General features: G+C 38.1%; 1 protein-coding gene across 2 annotated transcripts in view; it reads left to right on the top strand.

Annotated features, from left to right (window-relative positions):
• Positions 1 to 23,074, top strand: part of LOC121382676 (THO complex subunit 3-like) — a 43,029-nt gene extending 19,955 nt beyond the window's left edge. Inside the window, exons 1-6 of one of the 2 annotated variants that reach the window (XM_041512210.1) lie at positions 16,773 to 16,987; positions 18,066 to 18,222; positions 19,196 to 19,400; positions 20,313 to 20,474; positions 21,939 to 22,039; positions 22,627 to 23,074. In XM_041512210.1, coding sequence (XP_041368144.1) covers positions 16,811 to 16,987; positions 18,066 to 18,222; positions 19,196 to 19,400; positions 20,313 to 20,474; positions 21,939 to 22,039; positions 22,627 to 22,778 — 954 coding nt within the window. In that variant the 5' untranslated portion in view covers positions 16,773 to 16,810 and the 3' untranslated portion in view covers positions 22,779 to 23,074. Of the gene's footprint in view, positions 1 to 16,772; positions 16,988 to 18,065; positions 18,223 to 19,195; positions 19,401 to 20,312; positions 20,475 to 21,938; positions 22,040 to 22,626 lie in introns of those variants that run through there. The other variant, XM_041512211.1, reaches the window with a different exon arrangement.
• The last annotated feature ends 344 nt before the right edge of the window (positions 23,075 to 23,418 follow it).

The raw sequence follows: 23,418 nt of genomic DNA, 5'->3' as shown, positions 1-23,418 counted from the left end.
AAAGTTGCTAAATCCACTAGCAGCTCAATCATTCCCAGTGATCTAAAATTACGGATTGAGGAACTTATGGGTCAAGTGTCAGTCCAAGTGAATAGCTTGGGAGTTTCTGTATCAGGTGTTAAAACACGATCTAAAGCTCTTTCTCCAAAGAGAAAAAAAACCATGCAGACACTTCATGATGAAGTTGGCCATCAAGGGTATGAACGAACCTTTTCACTGATACAGAAAAGATGTTTCTGGCCAGGAATGACTGTGGGCATTGAAAAATATTGTCACAATTGCAACAGATGTTTGCTTGCAAAAGTCTAGACCCCAGATTAGACCAACAATAGGACATTTTCTAGCCAAGAAACCTTTAGAAGTCTTGGCTATTCACTTCACTTTCCTGGAACCTGCAATTGGTGGGCGAAAAAATGTTTTGGTGATGACAGATGTGTTCACTAAGTTCACTCAAGCTGTCCCAACAAGAAACCAGAAAGCCAGGACAGTTGCAGAAGTTTTATTCAGGGAATGGTTTGTGCGCTATGGGATTCTGCTACGAATTCATAGTGATCAAGGCCGAAACTTTGAGTCCGACCTAATCAAAGAACTCTGCACTATGTATGGTATTAAGAAAAGCCGGACCACACCATACCACCCACAGGGCAATGCTCAGGCAGAGAGATAGCACTCCACCATTATGATGCGGGAGTCATTCGAGAAGGCAGGGGTGAGGCTGGAACATGAGGCATTGCAGAGACAGAAAGGCTAGAATGCCAAGTCAACAACTTGTGACATTCCACTTGGTGGCCGTGTGTATATCAAAAATCACCACCAGGGTAGACATAAAATGCAGGATGTTTGGAATCCAAGACCATACAGAGTGGTTGCCAAACCCAATTCTGATGGTCATGTCATGGAACTCATGGATGAGGATGGTTCTCAAAAAAATATCCACCGATCAGAGATTTTGGACTCCAAAGGCATTGTGGTTACTGAGACAGTGCCAACGGTCATACCTGTCCAAGTATCTTCTGATATCCTATCCTGAATGCAGTAGCTCAGTTCTCCAGATCCAAGCAGAATGCACGAATTGGAAATTGAGAATGCCAAAGATGAGAATCTGTTTCATCACTTCCATTGGATGAGGTTATTGTCATGATCCCAGCTCCTGTCTCATTTAGTTCTGGTACGGACAATGAGGTTGAGGAGGATGACGTTACCATAGTCCAACCACCACAGGAAACATCTCCATCTTTGGTGACTACACTGGCTCAGCCCCAGCCACAACAGAGACATTCTACAAGGTCGGGTGCTGGTCAGCATAGTAACCCTCATCGTCTACCAGTCTCTACAGTTTTACAGAACAGAGTAGCAATATCTACATCAGCCAGCTCGCCACATGCTCAAGCCATAAGTTGTTTGGCTCAGACACAGGTGCTCTTGGCACAGTTACTGTTGCAGGGGTCGCAGTGTCTGATGCTTTGAGTTGCCGAGGACTGCAACATTTTAGGTTGGCATGTGTGGGAGACCGATGTTACGAATACCATTGTGATATGTTTTTGTGCATACCATTATTATGTGTTTGTGTGTGTTGCCGAGGATGGCAACATTTTAAGTTGGGAGGTGTGCCGGATAATGAAATATATATCTAGTGTATAATTTCTTATATCATGAAGGTCAGGATTTGCCTGCTTCATATGGTTGTGGAAATGCATTATATGATTGTTTCATCTACTGCATGTATATTTCCTCCCTTTCTATAAAAAGAACATAACCAACCACTCTAAGGGCTTATATTATTATGTTTGGATGGCTGATGCTAGAGGGGACAGCTTTCATGGCCATGTGACATGACTATATGTGGAAAAGGGTCAAAGTTCTTTGTTCTTGGTGGGAATCTCACACAAGGCATTCTACTTTGGTCATCGAGCAATCCAGGTTTGGACTCTGGTCGTGTGGGGGCTATACCTGTGGACTATAACCACCGGATCTTGTATAATGATTTATAGATACTGGGGATAAATTATCCTGTATGGAAACCCCATTGTTCTGATTTATTTAAAAAAAATTAACCCTATTATTAAAGCCCTTCAGATCCTGAACCTCGTCTTTGTTATTTATAATAGTTATACTTATTTATTATATTCATATTTGGGGGTGAAGGGAATCAATCTTGTTTGTTATTGTTGATTTAAACAATATTTATTTTACCAAAACATACTGGGATTGGTCAACTGCCTTAACCTATAATATTAAGACCTCTCCCTACAATTTACATGCGGATTCATGTTTAAATACCACAGACTTACATAGTAGACTTGAACAAAGATGAAGAAAATGAGAATGGGTAGAGAAAAGAGTGTGGGTATAGTGAGTAGAAAACTGCAGAACGCTTACAATGGATTGGGGGATTTCTAGCCTAAAATTAGTGTAAACTTTAGCAAAAACGTTTAGTGGTACTTATGTATTTTAAAGTAGTTTTAATCATTTCTTTATTTGTTGTTTGTTTTTGTTTTTTGTAGGCCTGTGACGGTACATGCTCTTAAATTTGTTTCGATTTTAATTGTGTTCATTGCACTTAAGCCCAGATGGGCAACTTGTTACGTAATACTTCTGCGCGACGGTCCTCGATCGGTACGCCTAATACACACCCAGCCAGGTGCGGAGGCCATGTGGCTAGTAGTTACGTAATATCTCCGGTAGTGCTGTTTATGGCCAGGAGATTGCTCGCGGTTGGCGAAAGCCAGACTGACGATCAGAGAGAAATATACCGACTCTAGTAGAGGTAGAATATGAGATGATACGTGAGGTACCGCCTTGTACCCCCAGGCGTATTCTGATTTATAATAAATAGCTAGAATTTAGAGATACCTAGGAGAACGAAAAGGACGGCTCCCAGGGAACGTAGTCCGTTGGACTTTGGTAAATATTTTTATTTCTGCTCTGTGTATAACCTTGATGTGATTGATGTGACTTTAAATATTTTGATACTGTATTATACCAATATTCTTTAGACAGTGTCTTTGGTCATCTGACGAAGTAAATCGTAGACTTTTTGTTCTAACATTATACGAGTATTTGGTAATATAAAGCTTAGCCAGTCATCCTAGACGACCTAGGTAAACTGTAGGTTATTGTCTTTATTGTGATAGGTACCAATATTAATTCTGTGTTACAAGGTTACTGAATGAGTAGTTAGGGTTAATTAAAAATTAACCCGTTAGGAATAGAGCTGTAATTCCTTTATTAATTAAGTTCCCCTGGAAGCGTTCCTAAATTATCACACGTTACTGAACGAGTAGTAAGGGTTAACTAAAAATTAACCAGTTAGGAATGGTGTTGTAATTCCTTTATTAATTAACTTCTCCTGGAAGCGTTTCTCAATTATCACACGCGTGGGTGTTGTGTAACGGTGAAGTGATTCGCATATTGTGTAACTAGACACCTAGAGATTAACTAATTAAGTGATCAGTTCTGGGTTGTTATTATTGCTGTTATTAATTAACTACTACGGCTGTACATTTGTCAGCGTAGGATAATACAGATTCCAAAGTGTATTGTGTTTTGTTGTGTTTCTAGTGAGCTAAACGTGCTATAATAATATATACCTTATATAAGATCGTATCTCTGATCATACCTAGACGAGCCATACTAGGGTTTAACCGCCTGTTACAGAGAGATCTAATAGATATACAGTTAGGAGAGATATTTTGATAATCGTGTTTTATTCAGTTACGGGTATTATAGAATCCCCGTGACAAGGCCTAATATGTTGTTTGTTGTTGGTTGGGTTTGTTTTTTGTTGTTGTTGTTGTTGTTATTGTTGTTTTTATGGTGGGGGGTTTTGTGTGGAGTTTTTTTTATAAATCATATTTCCACCCGTATGTCAACTTATTTTAACAATATCAGTAACATATCATACATAATATGTCTGTTCCAAAACACTCAGAAATGTGAGTACCATACTAATATTGAACAATAACGGACATGTATCATTTCACTTCCATAGTCTTAACTAAGGTGATCAAAGGCATGGACTTGTTAAAGACAGTCTCACGGCGGTTGACTTGCTAAAGACAGTCTCACGGCGGTTGACTTGATAAAGGTATAGTCTCACGGCGGTTGACTTGTTAAAGACAGTCTCACGGCGGTTGACTTGATAAAGGTAGTCTCACGGCGGTTGACTTGTTAAAGGTATAGTCTCACGGCGGTTGACTTGTTAAAGACAGTCTCACGGCGGTTGACTTGTTAAAGGTATAGTCTCACGGCGGTTGACTTGTTAAAGGTATAGTCTCACGGCGGTTGACTTGTTAAAGGTATAGTCTCACGGCGGTTGACTTGTTAAAGACAGTCTCACGGCGGTTGACTTGTTAAAGGGAGGGTAAACTCAAATAAGAGCCTTATGTGTTGGAAAGATGCATACCTGCATACCTGAACCACAAACACATACTGACACTTTAACAAACGAAAAACGCGTAATTTTAGAATTAATAAAAAACCATGATTATTCCTTCTAACTAGGGACAGCCATTTTGTTTCGTTTTTGTGACGTCTGGTGGTATAGGTCTCACTACACAGATCACTTCCAGGTGAGAGTTCATTCATCACGGTCCACTATAGTTCCTAACTGTGGCACATGTTATGGTTCACATATTCACTTCTAGGAAATGGTGAAGAATTAAAACAATATGTATGTTTAATGGTAAGCCTTCTGGCTGTATTTTGCCCATGTTATTTTGTAATATTGTGCATCGACCTTTTGGGACATGGGTATATAGCGCAAGTGACAGCCGGAGTGAATCGGTTAATGAACCACCTGTTCGGACCGGTACTACAGCCAGATGCGGTCATATAGCAAAACACAGACGGAAATGTTCACAATTTTGGAGTGAATATAAATGCTTATATAATGTATGTTCGCAATGGTGTATGTTGTTAGTGCCAACGAGAACCCGTTCTATGGGCAATCTTCGATTGAAGTTGGGCAGTTTAACATGGGTTTCAATGGCAGATGACATCTGTGTAGTGAGACCATAGCTTGGGACCATAGCTCCATCCAACCCATCTTAAGCACAGTGTAAACAAATGCTCTAATTTACGACAAGGCGCTTCGCTTTCATCAACCTGACTTGTAAAACAACATAAATGACTTGATAGTATAATAAACTATTTAACTAAATATATTTCAATTTGCATCAATAGAACGAAATGGAGTTATAGTATTTTTCTGTTTAAAAAAAATCCAAAGAAAAAATGCTTATTATTAGGCCTATTGGTAGGGTACATTCAAGCAAAAAGGACCACTCCCGATACCCAAGTGATAATTTTCTTTTCTTTGGGACTACGTAATTGGTCAGTTTTGTGATTTTAGATGGGAAAGTCTACTTAATCAAGGGTTTTACAGAATTACTTACAGTAATAAAGTGATAATGTCCATTACGGTCTGAGGGCCGTCCGCGCGGCTAACAGACAATACCTTGTGATGTTAATAAAAGAGGCACGTCTTTTTAGTGTGCTAGACACAGTGTCTGGGGACCGTCTAAATATACACCTGCCAATCAGGAACCACGGGTACAGGTCACGGAAAGAAAATACCAATTAACCAAGAACACACGATTATTATTTCAGTACGTGGGTTAAATTATGTACAAAACAAGTATATATTATTTTTCAATACAAAATAAGCCACCATTGTCAAAGTGTTGAAATGCTGGGATGGACATTATTACAGAACATTGCAATGCATCTGCAAAAAATCAGGTATGTTTTTTTTCTTCAGTTCGAAGACTAATTCCTGACGTGACACGTTAGGTATTACATAACCACCAGCTCACCAGAGGACATATTCACTGGAATGGTACAAAATGGCTGCGCCCGTTATATATAATAGCCGTCACATTTAAGCGTTTTATTAATTAACTATACGATTATACTTGTTGACATTAAACAATAATGTGCGTTATATATCGTTGAATATGCATACCAGGCCAAATGCCTTAATTGTCCCTTCCTTTAAAGACAGTCTCATGGCGGTTGACTTGTTAGTTAAAGACAGTCTCACGGTGGTTGACTTGTTAAAGACAGCCTCACGGCGGTTGATTTGTTAAAGGTATAGTCTCACGGTGGTTGACTTGTTAAAGACGGTCTCACAGCGGATGATTTGTTAAAGGTATAGTCTCACAGCGGTTGACTTGCTAAAGACAATCTCACGGCGGTTGACTTGTTAAAGGTATAGTCTCACGACGGTTGATTTGTTAAAGGTATAGTCCCACGGTGGTTGACTTGTTAAAGACGGTCTCACAGCGGATGACTTGTTAAAAGTATAGTCACATGGCAGTTGACTTGTTAAAGGCATAGTCGCACGGCGGTTGACTTGTTAAAGGTATAGTCTCACGGCGGTTGACTTGTTATAGGTAGTCTCACGGCATTTGACTTGTTAAAGGTATAGTCTCATGGCGGTTGACTTGTTAAAGGTAGTCTCACGGCCCTTGACTTGTTAAAGGTATAGTCTCACGGCCCTTGACTTGTTAAACGTATAGTCTCACGGCAGTTGACTTGTTAAAGGTATAGTCTCACGGCGGTTGGCTTGTTAAAGGTGTAGTCTCACGGCAGTTGACTTGTTAAAGGTGTAGTCTCACGGCCCTTGACTTGTTAAACGTAGTCTCACGGCCCTTGACTTGTTAAACGTATAGTCTCACGGCCCTTGACTTGTTAAACGTATAGTCTCACGGCCCTTGGCTTGTTAAAGGTATAGTCTCACGGCGGTTGACTTGTTAAAGGTGTAGTCTCACGGCAGTTGACTTGTTAAAGGTGTAGTCTCACGGCCCTTGACTTGTTAAACGTATAGTCTCACGGCCCTTGACTTGTTAAACGTATAGTCTCACGGTGGTTGACTTGTTAAAGGTATAGTCTCACGGCGGTTGGCTTGTTAAAGGTATAGTCTCACGGCCCTTGACTTGTTAAAGGTATATTCTCACAGCGGTTGGCTTGTTAAAGGTGTAGTCTCACGGTGGTTGACTTGTTAAAGGTGTAGTCTCACGGCGGTTGGCTTGTTAAAGGTGTAGTCTCACGGTGGTTGACTTGTTAAAGGTGTAGTCTCACGGCGGTTGGCTTGTTAAAGGTGTAGTCTCACGGTGGTTGGCTTGTTAAAGGTGTAGTCTCACAGCGGTTGGCTTGTTAAAGGTGTAGTCTCACGGTGGTTGACTTGTTAAAGGTGTAGTCTCACGGTGGTTGACTTGTTAAAGATATAGTCTCACGGCGGTTGACTTGTTAAAGGTATAGTCTCACGGTGGTTGGCTTGTTAAAGGTATAGTCACACAGCGGTTAATTTGTTAAAGTTATAGTCTCACAGCGGGTGACTTGTTAAAGGTGTAGTCTCACGGCAGTTGACTTGTTAAATGTATAGTCTCACGGCGGTGGACTTGTTAAAGGTATAGTCTCATGGTGGTTGACTTGCTAAAGGTGTAGTCACAAGGATTACATGACTTGAAATACAAATGCATTTTGTGTACATTCCTCTTTAGCTACCGCTCGCTTCCACAAGCTGTTTTACAAAGATTTAAACTAAAACTGAACAAAGATCCGTATAAGTATTTTTATTATTTATATAGCTACGCAGTCATAATTCAGTTATTTAGCAAAATGTTACTTACAAGTGGAATATGATGACTGTACTGTGGTTGGTTGAATAATAAACTATTTTTCAGAACGTTTTAAATGTATGTACATGTTAAGACAATATTTTGTTTGGCAGCTCAAAATGTCGCGCCACCCGACGCAATTGTGAGTTCAGTGCGAAAGTATATTATAACCAAGTACATCATAGTCTGGTCAAATGCTAGATTCGTTCCTGCATCTCCACCATAGGTAAAGTCAGTTAAATTAGGGTCCTGGGCTCCGTTTTATGAAGCGATCTTAGCATAAAAATCACCTTAAAGGAATGCTAAAGCAAGGCTTTTGGACTGGTGTGCATATTCAACGATACATAATGCACATTATTGCTTAATATCAACAAGTATAATCGTATAGTTAATTAATAAAACGGTTAAATGTGACGGCTATTATATATAACGGGCGCAGCCATTTTGTACCATCCCAGTGACCCCTGCGTGTGCTGTAACCTCACCGTGGTGCAGGGGTGTAACATTCTCTTTGAAAATGGCCAATACAGCACAAAATTGAAGTTTTGAGTAAAATTCAGTATCCGTAAAATTCTGTGATATTTGTGTTTTTGCACAGTTCTTTACACTGTTTTTGTTTAAGTCTTGAATTTTTATATTGATGTTGATCATCACTTTATTTATTTGCATTACCATAGTTTGACACCCAATAGCCGATGTATTTCTCGTGCTGGGGTGTCGTTAAACATTCATTCATTCATTCATTCATTCCATCCCAGTGATTATGCTCTCTGGCGAGCTGGTGGTTACGTAATACCTAACGTGTCACGTCAGGAATTAGTCTTCGAACTGAAGAAACAAAACATACCTGATTTTTTGTGGATGCATCGCAATGTTCTGTAATAATATCTATCCCAGTAACACAGCAACGTGTATATGTGGTTTATTTTTCAATACAAAATAAACCACCATTGTCAAAGTGTTGAAATAACTGTATTATATTTTGTATATAAATTAACCCACGTACTGAAATAATAGTCGGGGTGTTTTCTTGCTTAATTGGTATTTTCTTTCCGTGGCCTGTACCTGTGGTTCTTGATTGGCAGATGTATATTTAGACGGTCCCTAGACACTGTGTCTAGACACACTAAAAAAACGTGCCTCTTTTATTAACATCACAGGGTATTGTGTGATAACCTCAAATCGTAATGGACTTTTCCAGCTTTATTACTGTAAGTAATTCTGTAAAACCCTTGATTAAGTAGACTTTCCCATCTAAAATCACAAAACTGACCAATTACGTAGTCCCAGAGAAAAGAAAATAATCACTTGGATATCGTGAGTGGTCGTTTTTGCTCGAACGTACCCTACCAATAGGCCTAATAATATGCATTTTTTCTTTGGATTTTTTAAAAGAAAAAATACTATAACTCCATTTCGTTATATTGATGCAAATTGAAATATATTTAGTTAAATAGTGTATTATACTATCAAGTCATTTATGTTGTTTTACAAGTCAGGTTGATGAAAGCGAAGCGCCTTGTCGTAAATTAGAGCATTTGTTTACACTGTGCATAATAGAGAAGTTGGACCTGAGCTGACGTTACTTCGCCCCAAGCTATACCACCGGACGTCACAAAAACGAAGCAAAATGACTGCCCCCAGTTAGCAGGAATTAATTCTAAAATTACGCGTTTTTCATTTGTTAAAGTGTCAGTATGTGTTGGTGGTTCGGGTATGCATCTTTCCAACACATAAGGCTCTTGTTGGAGTTTAGTCTACCTTTAAGTGCACAGCTACCTGTTACACTTAATTAAGGTGATCTTAGCGTTAACATCGCTTCGTAATACGAGGCCCTGGACATATTATATTCCTACCTTGTGGCGTGTTTTCTTCAATCGGCGCTGCGCCAATTAGGGAAAATTTCTTCTTAGAGAATCTGGGACGCTCGTTTGCTCTTTTTTCCAACCATTTCCATTTCCATAACTTCGCACATTGATCGACGTTCATTTTGGCCACTGGTCAAGTACACAACTAAGGAATAACGATTCAACCAAGCAGTTCCATGTGCTAAGACTCGAATTCGTTCTCCATTAATTATTACCTGCAAAGGAGCATAATACATACACACACACAGGTTGTTTTGTTTCCCAAGCGTGTCTGTCCGTAAATTAAACGAATCTAACGCGTTTGTAACAGCTAAGAAATTATATTTACGTGTACCCACTAGGCAATTGCGTCTAACACAAATTCGTATGTTCTTTGTTGTTGTACATTGATGTTTATTCATTCGGAACCCAATTCTCAGCCGGGTAACAATAGCCCATGATCTGGCGATTGGTGTTCGATGGACTGGATCATTAAACTAATCCGCACTTGTGTTCGTAGTGGCGATCAGTGCTTGCTTGGGACTCGTTATCTTATTAACCTGCCGTGGACAGAACTCTGGTGAAAGCATATGTTGGGTCCACGACATATGTACTTGAACACTCATATCTGATGAGTCGGTGTGTAAAAAATATTGTTCCAGTAACATGTAATTGTTTTAAAGTTTTAATATCAAGGCTACAGTTATTAATTAGCAATCAAATTGTGATGCACCTAAATTAGGAACATTCTGAATCGAAAATATTATTGGTAGTAAATATTAAGGCAGAGATGAATTTTACTTGTATAATACAGGAAATTGCATTTCAGGACATCTAGTTTTAATAATTTTACGTGGGGGTAGGGGGTGGGGCATACCCCGAACCTCCTTAGAAACTTTGCTTTGCGCTCCCAATGTCTACTTGTTTCTGCAGTGCCTGAGGAATTCTAGTACATTTATGCTAAATCTACTCTCCAAATAATATCATGCACTACTTTAAATATATATATATATGTTATTATTATTACAATTATTACTATTATTATTATTATTATATGTCCCCCCCAATCAAGCCTTTTTTAACTATTAGATTTTAGAACGCCATACATACATACATACATATGCACGCACGTGTGCACGCGCATGCACACACACATACATACAAGTAACATACATAATACATACATATAGCATACATACATACATGTGTGCGCGTGCACGCACACACACACATACAAGTAACATACATACATACATACATACAAGTAGCATACATACATACATACATACATACATATAGTTGAGTTAAAGAGCATCCTTTTTCATGGATGCCTCAATGGCTCAAAAGGTATCGTGGCAAGTCTACAAGATTCGTATGTATGTAACAGTCAACCTCGACATACATACAATATATAAATATTCATACATCAATACATACTAGCCAGTGCCAGGTCTGCCCACTGTTTCATGCACGTAAGCGGGATCAACCGCGTAGATTGTAGGCCCAATGCATGTGGTTGAGTCAAAGAGCATCTTTTTTATAGTCAGAGCGCATCGTGGTTAGTCTTGCAATTTGCGAGCGATTCGGTGCCACAGGTTCGAGTCCCAGCAATTTGCGAGGCCAGAAAGGATTTAATTATCCCCTGCGCCAGTGCGTTAATATCTATGTAACAGTTAACCTCGACATACATACAATATATAAATATTCATACACCAATACATACACCAATACATACATACATACATACATACATACATGTTTATACGGCGTTACCATTTTGCATAAATACATAATATACATTATACTCTACATTCTCTGGTTACCATATTATAACATCATGTACAAATATAAAACACAAGCTCAAATGCACTTTTAAAAAACTTGTGTGTGTTCGCTATGAAGGGAGATCGTCAAAAGTATACGTTCGATTTGTCGCCTGTACCGCCATTGCTCGGTAAAGCACACACGACAGCCTGTTGTCAGTTTCAGTTAACACGTGCGCTTATGGATTTGAAATTGTAGTTTTCATCTCAAAAAACGAAATGAGAAATCTTGCGCCGTACGAAGAACGTTCGGTTAAGGATACGGTACTAGAGTCTTTCGTTAAAACCGGTTTGATCTTGACAACGTATTATCGACAATCGTACCTTCCTATTTCAGAATTAATATTTTATAAAGTGTTAGTAGAACTTTCAAAGTTTAGTTTATATACTAGAAAGACATTGATCATGTTTATATTTTTAAAATAACGTAAACAATAAACGTTTTAATTTTTTAATTTTACGTGTGTTAAAATCGACAAATTCAAATAAATATTCTTTCGTTTGGTAAGGGTAAAGTAAAACGACATCAGTGTTAAAGCATACTGATTTAAGAGGAAACGGGTGCATGTGCAGGGGGGCGGGTATTGGGCGTTGAAACCCTTACCTGCCCAAGCTAAAAAAAAAAAAAAAAAAAAATATTCTGGGGGAGCATTGCCCCATATATAAACTTCACTTAACACAGTCTATAACCCCAACCCCGCTGAAATCCTTGCACATGCGCCTTTTGATTATTTTTCATATTTTAGCAAGGGATCGTTTATATGTACCATCCCACAGACTGAATATCACGTCACGTCATGTCATAGGGTTTTACGTGCACATTCAGAACAAGCTGTTGTAGCGCACGCCTGTCGTGGGCACAAGAGCCGGCCTTGGCCGGCTTCTCCGTCCATGACAGGGATGGGATGGGAACTAATTTTACGTGCCCCTATCCATCATGGTTCAGGCACGCCCACCACGGATTTAGCCTCTGACATCGCCAGTGACTAACTCCGGAGCAGGAGGGGGGGGGGGTAAGTTTGAAGTGGGCAGAATTTGGAAAAAAGCCATTTAGTACGGTCTACGCCAGCGCGGACCAAATAGCAGACACTTCATAAAGCTTGAAGTACACCGAGTGGGAGCCGTGCTCTGATTGGCTGAATTTCGATTCCTCGGTGAAGCCTGTTTTTTACCTAAGTCTATGAAGATTAACTGCATACCTAGACATGTCCGGACTCTAAAATTTAACCCAAAGTAGGTAGGACTGCTCAGCCAAAAGGTTTTAAGGTGATTTTGAGCAATTGAACGGGCGCCAAAGTAAAATGCGTTAGACTGCTTATAAAAAAATAAACATAAGAATTTTGAACTGCTTCCAAAACGTTTAAAGTCTAACTAGCCCCAGTCCATGACAGGAAATGAATATCACATACCACGGGCTTTTATATACCAGTTATGGCGCACTGGCTGGAACGAGCCCGCCGGTTGGAATTTATTCTAGACCGACCGCGCATTTAAAAAAAACACCCTTTTAGGTCTAAGTAATGAATAGAAATAGCATATAGTCTTGATAAATGTTACGTAGATCGAACACAACACCCTCTTCCTCTACCCCTAGAGTGTTACGTAATTATTAACACTCCCTTACATGTAACGCGTATGCCAACCGCTGGCCACTGTCAAAATCTCAAGGCAAATCCCCTACCGATCCCTGGAAAGGTGTTGTTCCATACCTCTTTGGATATAAATATGTTTTGGAGATATGAAATTTGTTCAAAATCACGTGAGAAGCTCAGCGCCTGCGCAAATCAAGTAAAGTCCCAGTTCTACTGGCGTCCCGCTAAAAGAAAAAAATCAAAGCTGGCATTGAGTTTGTAGTTGACCTAGATAATGTAGATAAGCGAGTATTGCGAAACTATAGCGATGTGGTGAACCTTTTATGTACCAAACAGAACTGGATCATCTATTGTAAATGCTTAAATAATAAAAATATTCCAGGGACTGTAGTTTTAAATCAATTTTGTGTTAAAGGGACATTCCTGAGTTTGCTGCAATTTGTAAGATGTTATCGACTAACAGAGACTTTTTAACGATTGTAATTAAATATCAGATATATTTTTCTGCATAAAATACTAGTGTCTGTATTTTAAACGTGTTTCTGATCGTTCTAATATTTGTACTAGGTTAAATTTCATTTTATTTCCTAAAATATATTTTTTGAAGACAAAATCCAGTTTGGGCTTCTTACAAATATTAAGACGACCAGAAACACGTTGAATATACAGACACTGATATTCTAAACAAGAAAATATATGTATTCGTAGAAATATTTTGCTAGTCGGAAACATCTTACAATGCAGCAAACTCAGGAATGTCCCTTTATAACCGATGATTGGTTGGTTAACTAACCAATCATCAAACGTGAAAATCCTACCAATTCCCACCACTAGCCGTGGTGCATTCAGTGTCGGATTTATAAGGGATCAAAGGGGCCAATTGCCCCCCCCCCCCCCCCCGCCAGAGGAGCCCCCAGACTTCCTTTATAAAAAAATTGTAATAATTATAAAATTAGTTCATTTTTTAAAAATTATTTGTCATGTAATTTACTTTCTATGTTGAGGGGCCCCCAAACCTGAAGTGACCCGGGCCTCTGCCCTGGGATCCCCAAGGTCTAAATCCGACCCTGGGTGCATTGACTGGAATGAGAAATAGCCCAATGGGCCCACCGATGGGGATCGATCCTGGACCCTAAGCACATCAAGCGAGCGCTTTAACACTGGGCTACGCCCCTTATCTACCAAAAGAGTATCACAGAAAATCAGTGATGTTATTGTTATTGTTTTGTTTTTTAATGTTTAAAAGTGGTGTTTGGAAGTGGCAGTCATCCTTGTGGCGGTACAAGAAGGATATATTATCCCCCTAAGTAATGGCTCTCCTCGGTTGTCGCTGTCCTATACACGAGGCACGAAATAGATATGCATGGAATCAACCACCATTTCGCCAAAGCCTCATTCCAGGTTTCGACAAATCCACTAGCCCTCGGTTGTTCCTGTTTAGTGAATTTTTGGTCTGGACTAGAGACAATTATCACTTGTAATTGTATACATTTTGCATAGGACACTAACCAGTGGCGTAGGAAGGTGCCAAAAAGTGTGTTGGGGGGGGGGGGGGGGACACACACACACACACACACACATATATATATATATACATAGGGCTCCCATTTTTGTAGGGGGGAGGGGAGCAGGCTGTCTTAAACGAAAATCCCCGAATCTGGATAACATTTATTCATATTAGCATTACTACCAAACAGCTATATATAGTGCTGCAAACGAATCACTACGCATTTTTACATGGATTACAACCAATTTTGACAATAAAATAATGGAAATACACGGTAAAAAGGTATCAGCACATTTCGACCCAATATCTATATAATTTTTGTCCGAATTTTAGGTTTTTCTTCAGCACCTTCTTCATACCTTATAATGTTTGCTTATTTTAATAATCACGGTTATTAATTTTAACGGCATTCATTCAACATGTATGACAGCAATGTCTGGAAGATCTGTAATTTGTTATTTTCACTTTGTAAAATCTTTGAACCAAAGTAATAAAAACAGACCGACAGTGCGTGTCAATTTGAATACACATGCCAGTTCAGGACCAAAAGACATGTAGGCCAACTCAACCACCGAGTTCAGCCAGACCGAGTGAAAACAAAACGTTCGTTAGACTGGTTTGTGCGCTTCACGTTAAACCAAATGGACACGACGAACACCAATCAAATAGTTCGCGAACGTTAGGAAGAACGTTCGTTGGCTGAACTGAGGACAGCTCTCGGCGCGAATATACGTCACGCTTCAGAGTCAGCTGATACAATACGCAAAAGTAAATCTTGATGTAAATTTGTAGAAAAACAATAGTTATTCGCATCAATGAATACCAACTGCAGTTTTTGTTTATTTCTTTGTCTTTGTTAAACCGGCCTCGGTGGCGTCGTGGCAGGCCATCGGTCTACAGGCTGGTAGGTACTGGGTTCGGATCCCAGTCGAGGCATGGGATTTTTAATCGAGATACCGACTCCAAACCCTGAGTGAGTGCTCCGCAAGGCTCAATGGGTAGGTGTAAACCACTTGCACCGACTAGTGATCCATAACTGGTTCAACAAAGGCCATGGTTTGTGCTATCCTGCCTGTGGGAAGCGCAAATAAAAGATCCCTTGCTGCCTGTCGTAAAAAGAGTAGCCTATGTGGCGACAGCGGGTTTCCTCTAAAAACAGTGTCAGAATGACCATATGTTTGACGTCCAATAGCCGATGATAAGATAAAAAATCAATGTGCTCTAGCGGCGTCGTTAAATAAAACAAACTTTTTGTCTTTGTTAATTTCGTACCCATGGTCGAGAGCACACATGCAGATCGCGATCGCCGGAAATGAACATACAGTATTTAAATTATACAAATTGTAGTTAAATGTACACTGAATAAAATTAGTTTACAATAATATTTGTTAGATAATTTTAGATATAAATTTGTAAGACTGTGAGGTGACATTTAATAAGTTAGCTGGATTTTAAAAAGACCGTAAATATTAATTTTATTAAAGGATTTGTTGTTGGGTTGTTTTTTGTTTTTTTTTAATAAATGGAGTATCCTGTGGTGAAGTCGGCATTCTTAGCCGAGGTATTTTATAAGCAGAAATCACAACAAGCATTTAACACGACGCTGAAATCAACAACAACAATATGGCACACACTATGAAATCGTTTGGGGTGGGGAATTGATGGGTCACTTAAAAAACAAACAAAAAAAACCTAACTTATTTAAACTAACATAAAGATTGCTATTTAAAGAAATAAAAGCTCTCAAATTTTTATTTGGGAAAAAAAGAAGAAAGAAAAAACAACACCATCCATAAACATCCACCCACCCCCATATCTCTGTATGTTTGTTAATTTAATGTCATAGGCCTTAGAAGTGGGGGTGGGTGTATGGGGTACTGGCTTCAAACTCTGAAGATATTGTTTAACCCCATCCCAACCCAACCCCCGCTGAAAAAAACTCGAAGTAATATATTAACTGCCCATAACCCCATTGAGGTTTTGTTATTCCTATTTATTCCAGTTTGTACACAATTAGCTGAAAAAGATACATTTTCATATTCATATATAAATACTTTATACAGTACTGCGTAAAACAAATTTGGCTAAAGCATTTTCAATATGGCTAATAAAAATTCCATTTGGCTAATATTTTGGCTACAAGTATTTTTGATCCAGGGTGAGCCCTGATACGGTCTTGATCGCGGATTTATAACGGTTTTGTCGTTCAAATGTATTGTCTGTTTGAAGAAGACCCTGTATAATAATACTATGTTACTTTTTCTTTACTGCCCCATGTTTTTTGAGACTACTTACGGTCCTGGGAATAAATGATGCAACACAAATAATTATATTTGTGAGAGGACTACTTCTTTGTCCTTTGTCACAATTGTGGGTGCCTTAAATAATCTTGGTAGAAATCGAAGTAAGAACAAGAAGAATGGCGTCCTACATGGAGCAAATGCGAAAGTATTTCCAAAGTAATAACAGAATACGCGACAATCAAGCCCACACCGCAAAAGTTCATTCTGTAGCATGGAGCTGTGATGGAAGAAAACTGGCTTCTGGATCCTTTGACAAATGTGTCTGCATATTCACACTGGAGCGGGATCGTTTGGTACGCCGCTTCTCTGCTTGGCACTTCGTCTTCGCTTGCCGTTGCTGTATCAACTCAGACACTAAGAATATGAATATTTCTATTTAGTTTGTGATTCTAGAATATGTCTAAGATAATGATTTGAAATTTGAAATTTATTTTTGCTTATATTTATTTTTATTGCCAACCACCGTCAATTAAAACTATTTCAACTAAGCCTAAGGGGAAGTAACTCATAACAGATATTGAAATCAGAAATGGGTTCGGGTAAATAAATACCAAAATACAAATAAAATTTATCATCATTTAACTTTATACACCTATTTTTGAAAGGGCTATTCCAAGAACAATTTAAAATTAATAATAATTTAAAAATTATAAATTAAGCCCTGTCTGGAAAGAAGGGGAGGATTGAAAGTTGGGCAAGAGCCACAGGAAGTTGTTATTAGATTTTATTGATTAACAGTATTTATGGAGGGGTACCGAGCATATCGGTAACTAGGGTGTGGCCGAAATGGGGGGGGGGGGGGGGGGGGTGCGGGGGGGGGGTGGGGGGGGGGGGGGGGGGGGGGGGGGGGGGGGGGGGGGGGGGGGGGGGGGGGGGGGGGGGGGGGGGGGGGGGGGGGGGGGGGGGGGGGGGGGGGGGGGGGGGAGCAAGCGTGAAAATAGGGGAGAGGGGGCAAGCCCCCAGACAAACCTAACTCACCCTACGGCAGAAATGGGGATGTTCATGAATACAGGGCTTTAGATTGCCAAGCCAATAAACATTGTGCCCAAAATAATCCAGCCCAAATTAAGTACAAACATGCTGACCTCAAATATTTCACCTCAAAACGACTCAAATGTTAAGTTTAATTAAATTAAAATAACGTGAAATGCATTTCTGAATATTGACAACTCTACAGCAACTGTTAATGACTACTGAACAAAAACTACCGTCCTGTGTTCAGAAAAGACAAAAGTCCTTGTTGTGCCCAAATTAGTGAGATCTAATGCCCAGGAATACAAGTTTATAACCACAAATGGTTGTGATTTAAGTGTCATACATTCTTGTGATATATTATGCAAAACACTGATGCTTTCTGTTCATTGTTTACAGAACAGAGATCACATGTTCCGTGGTCATGGTGACACTGTAGATCAGCTGTGTTGGCACCCAAAGAGTCCAGATCAGCTCGTAACAGCAAGTGGAGATAAAACTGTCCGAATCTGGGACACAAGATTAAATAAATCAGCAGCAATTATTAATACCAAAGGTTAACATTTATTTACTAACATTTCATGTATTTTGAGCTACCAGTGTCAACAAAAATAGTGGATATATTAAAAACACTCATTTTTGTTTGTTCAGCTTAGATTTGAAGAAAATTAAACTGGTAGGTAGATTAATTTTGGAGATTATGAATATTGATGGTAGTTAGATTTTGCATATATGTGAATTTGGTAAACAAAAACAGTTGCATTTCAGTTTATGGTTTGATTTTTGGGTCTTTGGGTTTTTAGAAGCCCTGATATCTGAAATGATGGGCAGCTTTTGGAATGTTTTTCAGAATATTTTATATCAATTAATGGATGGTTTCGAGCGAGTGATAGAGCTACATGTAGCCATTAGCCCTTCACATTTGAAAATATCAGACAAGTAATAAAGCACTCACCTTTTAAGCACCAGCAAAAACAAATCTTATGTAAAGCTTGCATATTCATGTATATTGAGAAAAAGAAGTTTTGGAATAGTACATATTGAACAATTGCTGAATCTGTATAATACCATTCAAACACTGGAGCCGGCTGGGGTTGAAGCAGCAAGTTATCAAACAGCCAGCGACAGATGCGCCATTATCAAATATTTTAGGTGGACGATTTAAACAAAACTCTTCTGTGATGCAATTAAGGTGTGCTTGGATGCAGAAGCTCAATTGCACATCTCTGATAAGAAAGGACTGCAAAAAGATATAAGTCGCGAAGTATGAAAGACAAAGCCACAAAATGTTGATGAAATACATTGAAAAAGTCCTGGAATTTTTTTTTTTATTATTCCATTCCATTATTTAAAAAACAATTTGCATCAAATAATTTTTAACAAAGTAGACAGAATTTAATCTGAAATTCTTAAAAAGACTTTTCATAAGTATGGTATAGAGTAAAATTTAGCTTTTTAAAGTCATTTGAGCTTTTATTTTCAAATGAATATCACATTTCTGTTTAATCTTAATCTCACATCTTCTACAGGTGAAAACATCAACATCTGCTGGTCCCCAGATGGGTCCACTATAGCTGTAGGGAACAAGGTAGACTTGGTCACGTTTATTGATGCTAGGACTCATCGCTCAAAAGTCGAAGAACAGTTCAAGTCTGAAGTGAATGAAATTTCCTGGAACAACGAAGGAGATTTGTTTTTTCTCACCAGTGGACAGGGCAGCATTCACATACTCAGGTATAGCTAGATTACCTGTCGTTATTCCACGTATCATAATCCTGGCTTCAGTCCAGCTTGAGTGATGTTTAAATTTGTAATATTTGCACAGTCTTCTGAACATAAAATTTGCATCGCTCGCGTAAGTGTAGTTTTGCGTAAACCATTTCTCGTCCGTGCTCTGAATTTATGACATTATTTACATGGCCATGGTGGGTTACCTAAAAACAAAATGGGTTACCTAAATTTATTTTTGCATAACCCATAAATGCATTACGCAGATTTAAAATTCTTAGAGGTCTGTTTACATAATTGTAGTGATTTTTCAGTGAAAGAATTAAGAAATAATTATGTTGAAATTAGTCATATTACATAAAAGTAAATGTAGTGATTTGATTACATTTTGTTTATATGCAGTATCTGGATGTCACTATCATGTAATACATGTATATCCTAAGTTATAAATAAATGTGATATATCCTTGTTTTGAGTTATCCCGAGTTATAAACTAATTATTATATCCTTGTTTTCAGCTATCCTGAGTAAAAAATAAGCAATATATCCTTGTTTTCAGCTATCCTGAGTTAAAAAAAACAACCCACATAATTATTAATTATCTCCTTGTTTTCAGCTATCTTGTATTAAAAATAAACAATATATCCAGGGCTAGCTCTGCCAAATTCGCCAGTTGCAAATTTGAGGAATAATTGGCAAATTTTATTTTAATTTGGCAAAACAATTTCAAGTAATAATTAATGTTTTGTTGGTAAATAACTGGATTTTGCATTTTTAAAAGAATTTGGCGAAATGTTTTGCTCGCCCAGAACTAGCCCTGATATCCTTGTTTTCAGCTATCCTGAGTTAAAAAACCCCAACATATCCTTGTTTTCAGCTATCCTGAGTTAAAAAACCCCAACATATCCTTGTTTTCAGCTATCCTGAGTTAAAAATGCAACATGTGTTGAATGCACACCCTGCAGCATGTATCTGCATCAAGTTTGATCCGACGGGCAAATATTTTGCAACAGGAAGTGCTGACGCCCTTGTTTCTCTGTGGGACTCGACTGAGCTCGTCTGTGTGAGAACCTTTGCCAGGTAGTGTGTCTGTATTAGAAAATATCTTATATGCAAAAATAACAAAATAGAAGTTTAATTTTATACTACTGAATCGCCAACAAAACTAAATTTATGACAGTGAAACCACTGATCTCCATATATATGCAAATTGGAAAAAAGTAGGGCTGTCTCCTAAGTAACTGTTACATGTCTGAAATTAAAAAAATAGAACTAGCTTGGCACAGATATTCTTTTCCTTTTTAGACTGTTTTTTAAAGATGTCACAATCATGTAACAGGGTCAAACGTTTCTTTTAAGATATCACAAACATAATGATTTAATGAGATTAATGGTGAAACGGCAGTACTATACATCAGGAAATTAATGCCAGCAAGATATTAATGTGAAAATATATCTGATTTATTATCTCATTAATTAGTTGACTCATTATATTTTTTAACGTATGTTATCAATTAGAAAAACCCCCCCAATAAACATGTATCTATTAAAATGAAAGTGTTATTTTATGTCATTAGAAAGTAGTCATGTAATGAACAAGATAAAACAACCGTAACAGAACTGTATTCTGGACAAGTGAAATGTACAGTCCAGTAATTGTTGTTGATACTCGGTAGATGTACTATGTTGGCTCCACACCATGTCATTTTTGTGTTGCTCTGCAGAAGAAGTATAGGAAATTACTACCAACTAACACAAATGGCTACCTTCCACGGGTTTGACTGTCAAAACAAATGTCACTTGCTATTGTTTAATTGATGTGAGCTAAAACTAACATAAATTTTGTGAAAGCAACTCAGCACTTTTTGTTTTGTAGTGTGATCTTTAAAAGTTGAAATTTGCCAGACACATTAATAATAATATGCAGTTTTGTATGTACCTGTTTTAATGCAATAATATGACAATGTATTATTTTCATGATTTACAGTATTTTGTTTTTGGTATAGGACTACCAGACAGGGCTACAGGGAACATTTTGTTTTTGGTATAGGACTACCAGACAGGGCTACATGGAACATTTTGTTTTTGGTATAAGACTACCAGACAGGGCTACATGGAACATTTTATTTTTGGTATAGGACTACCAGACAGGGCTACAGGGAACATTTTGTTCAGCATCACATCGCAATTTGCTACACAAATTTCAGAGATTGCTACACAATTTTTAAACATTAAACAGTAGTTGCTAATCAATTTTCAATTGACTAGAAATATCGCTAATCAAGATTTTGAAAATGTTCAAAATGTTCTCTGGACTTTATTCCATGCTTGCTGTCAGCTGAAATATCTGCATTATCCGAGCCTGGGACACATTGCTGTGCTTGCCTGGTAATCATTCTACACTAAAACTCCTAACAGCGGAACATTATTTTGCATTGAATATAAATTACATAATAACTGGCAACAGACATATTCTCTATTTATTACACAGGCAGTTTAACAGTGTGATATTGTTCACTGTTATGTATTTGTTTGTTTTGACAGGTTAGACTGGCCAGTACGAGCGCTAAGTTTTAGTTTTGATGGGAAAATGTTAGCATCAGCTTCTGAAGACACATTCATAGACATATCAGAGGTGGATACAGGTAATAAAGACAGGAGTTAGGTCTGTAATAAGACTATGAGTTGGAGAGGCAATTGTATTAAATCACTTGCATCTTGATTATATATGGACACTAAAAGCCAAAAATGAAAACATGAACTCAAACTCATGTATCAACAAAATACTCCATTGAAAGATTGACAAATTATCAAATAATGATTAAATCAGGGATGTGAATTTTCAGCTCTTTTTTTATTTTTATCATATTTCAACTTTTTGGTGTAGATTGGGTTTGATTTGAAAAACTGAAAAATTACCTTTATTTAGGTGCTGTGGAGATATTTCAGATCATCACAGATTTAAAAAAAAGAGAAGAGTATCACATGGTTATATTATTTCGGTTGTACAGTTTGGACCTATTCTATTTTCTGTGTGGAGTGGATACTAGTATGCAGAAATTTGAAGAAGAAAAAGTATGTTGATATGCCAAATGTTTAATGGGCTATTTGTGGATGATAAAATAGGCTGATGACTATCTGTCTAAGAAGCTTTATGATGATAATAACAGATATCATATAGACATTAAAATTTAAAAATTAATTTCAACTTTTTGTGTCATTGATTTTGCAGGTGAAAAGATCACAGAAATTCTCAACGAATCTTCCTTCACTTGCGCCTGGCACCCAAAGCGCCACCTGTTGGCATACGCCTGTGATGATAAACTAGATCGCGACAGGGACTCGGGGGTTGTCAAAGTGTATGGCTTTCCCTCCGACCCTTGAAACCCAGACCTGGATAGAGGGTGAAATTCTCTTGAGGCCGAGTGATGGCCGAAGACCAGTTTAAAGATGAGGAAGTTGATGACGTGGATTTATTGATAGCGATGAGTAATACTGTACAGTATACAGATGGGAAAAACATCTCACTGATGTAAAAGAATGAAGCCATTGTCTATAGTGAAGACTGTCAGGAGTTGGGAGGACAAGATAGCTTGTTCACATGGGTTACAAACTGAAAGGAGAAAAACACTATTGTTACATTTTCGTATTTGTGAAATTAATAAATATTCACATTTTTATGTCACCTTGGTTCGTTGTTGATGGTTTAATTGTATTTTTTATGTGACATAATTTTCACGTTTGGTGGCCTGATCTCATACAGTGGAATGACCTAGGTTTTGATTCCAAATTCAATGTTGATTATTTACATATACCGTATAACCGGAAATTTGAGGATTTTTATTTTCGTGGGTTTCGAGGACAAGTAGTCAGCATCCTAAATATAAATCCTTTGAAAATATTTGAAAACGTCAACAAATTCTATCTAAAATATTTATTGTTAAAGCCATTACACACTGACAATTTACCGGAACATTTTAACTACTATATAGATGGGCAATTGTAAAGCACTCGGTCTGGATCG

This window comes from Gigantopelta aegis, chromosome 10 (genome assembly GCF_016097555.1).
Source record: "Gigantopelta aegis isolate Gae_Host chromosome 10, Gae_host_genome, whole genome shotgun sequence".
Classification (NCBI taxonomy): Eukaryota; Metazoa; Mollusca; class Gastropoda; order Neomphalida; family Peltospiridae; genus Gigantopelta; species Gigantopelta aegis.
Note: the sequence above shows the minus strand (reverse complement) of the source record. Positions and strands in the feature narration are given on the sequence as shown.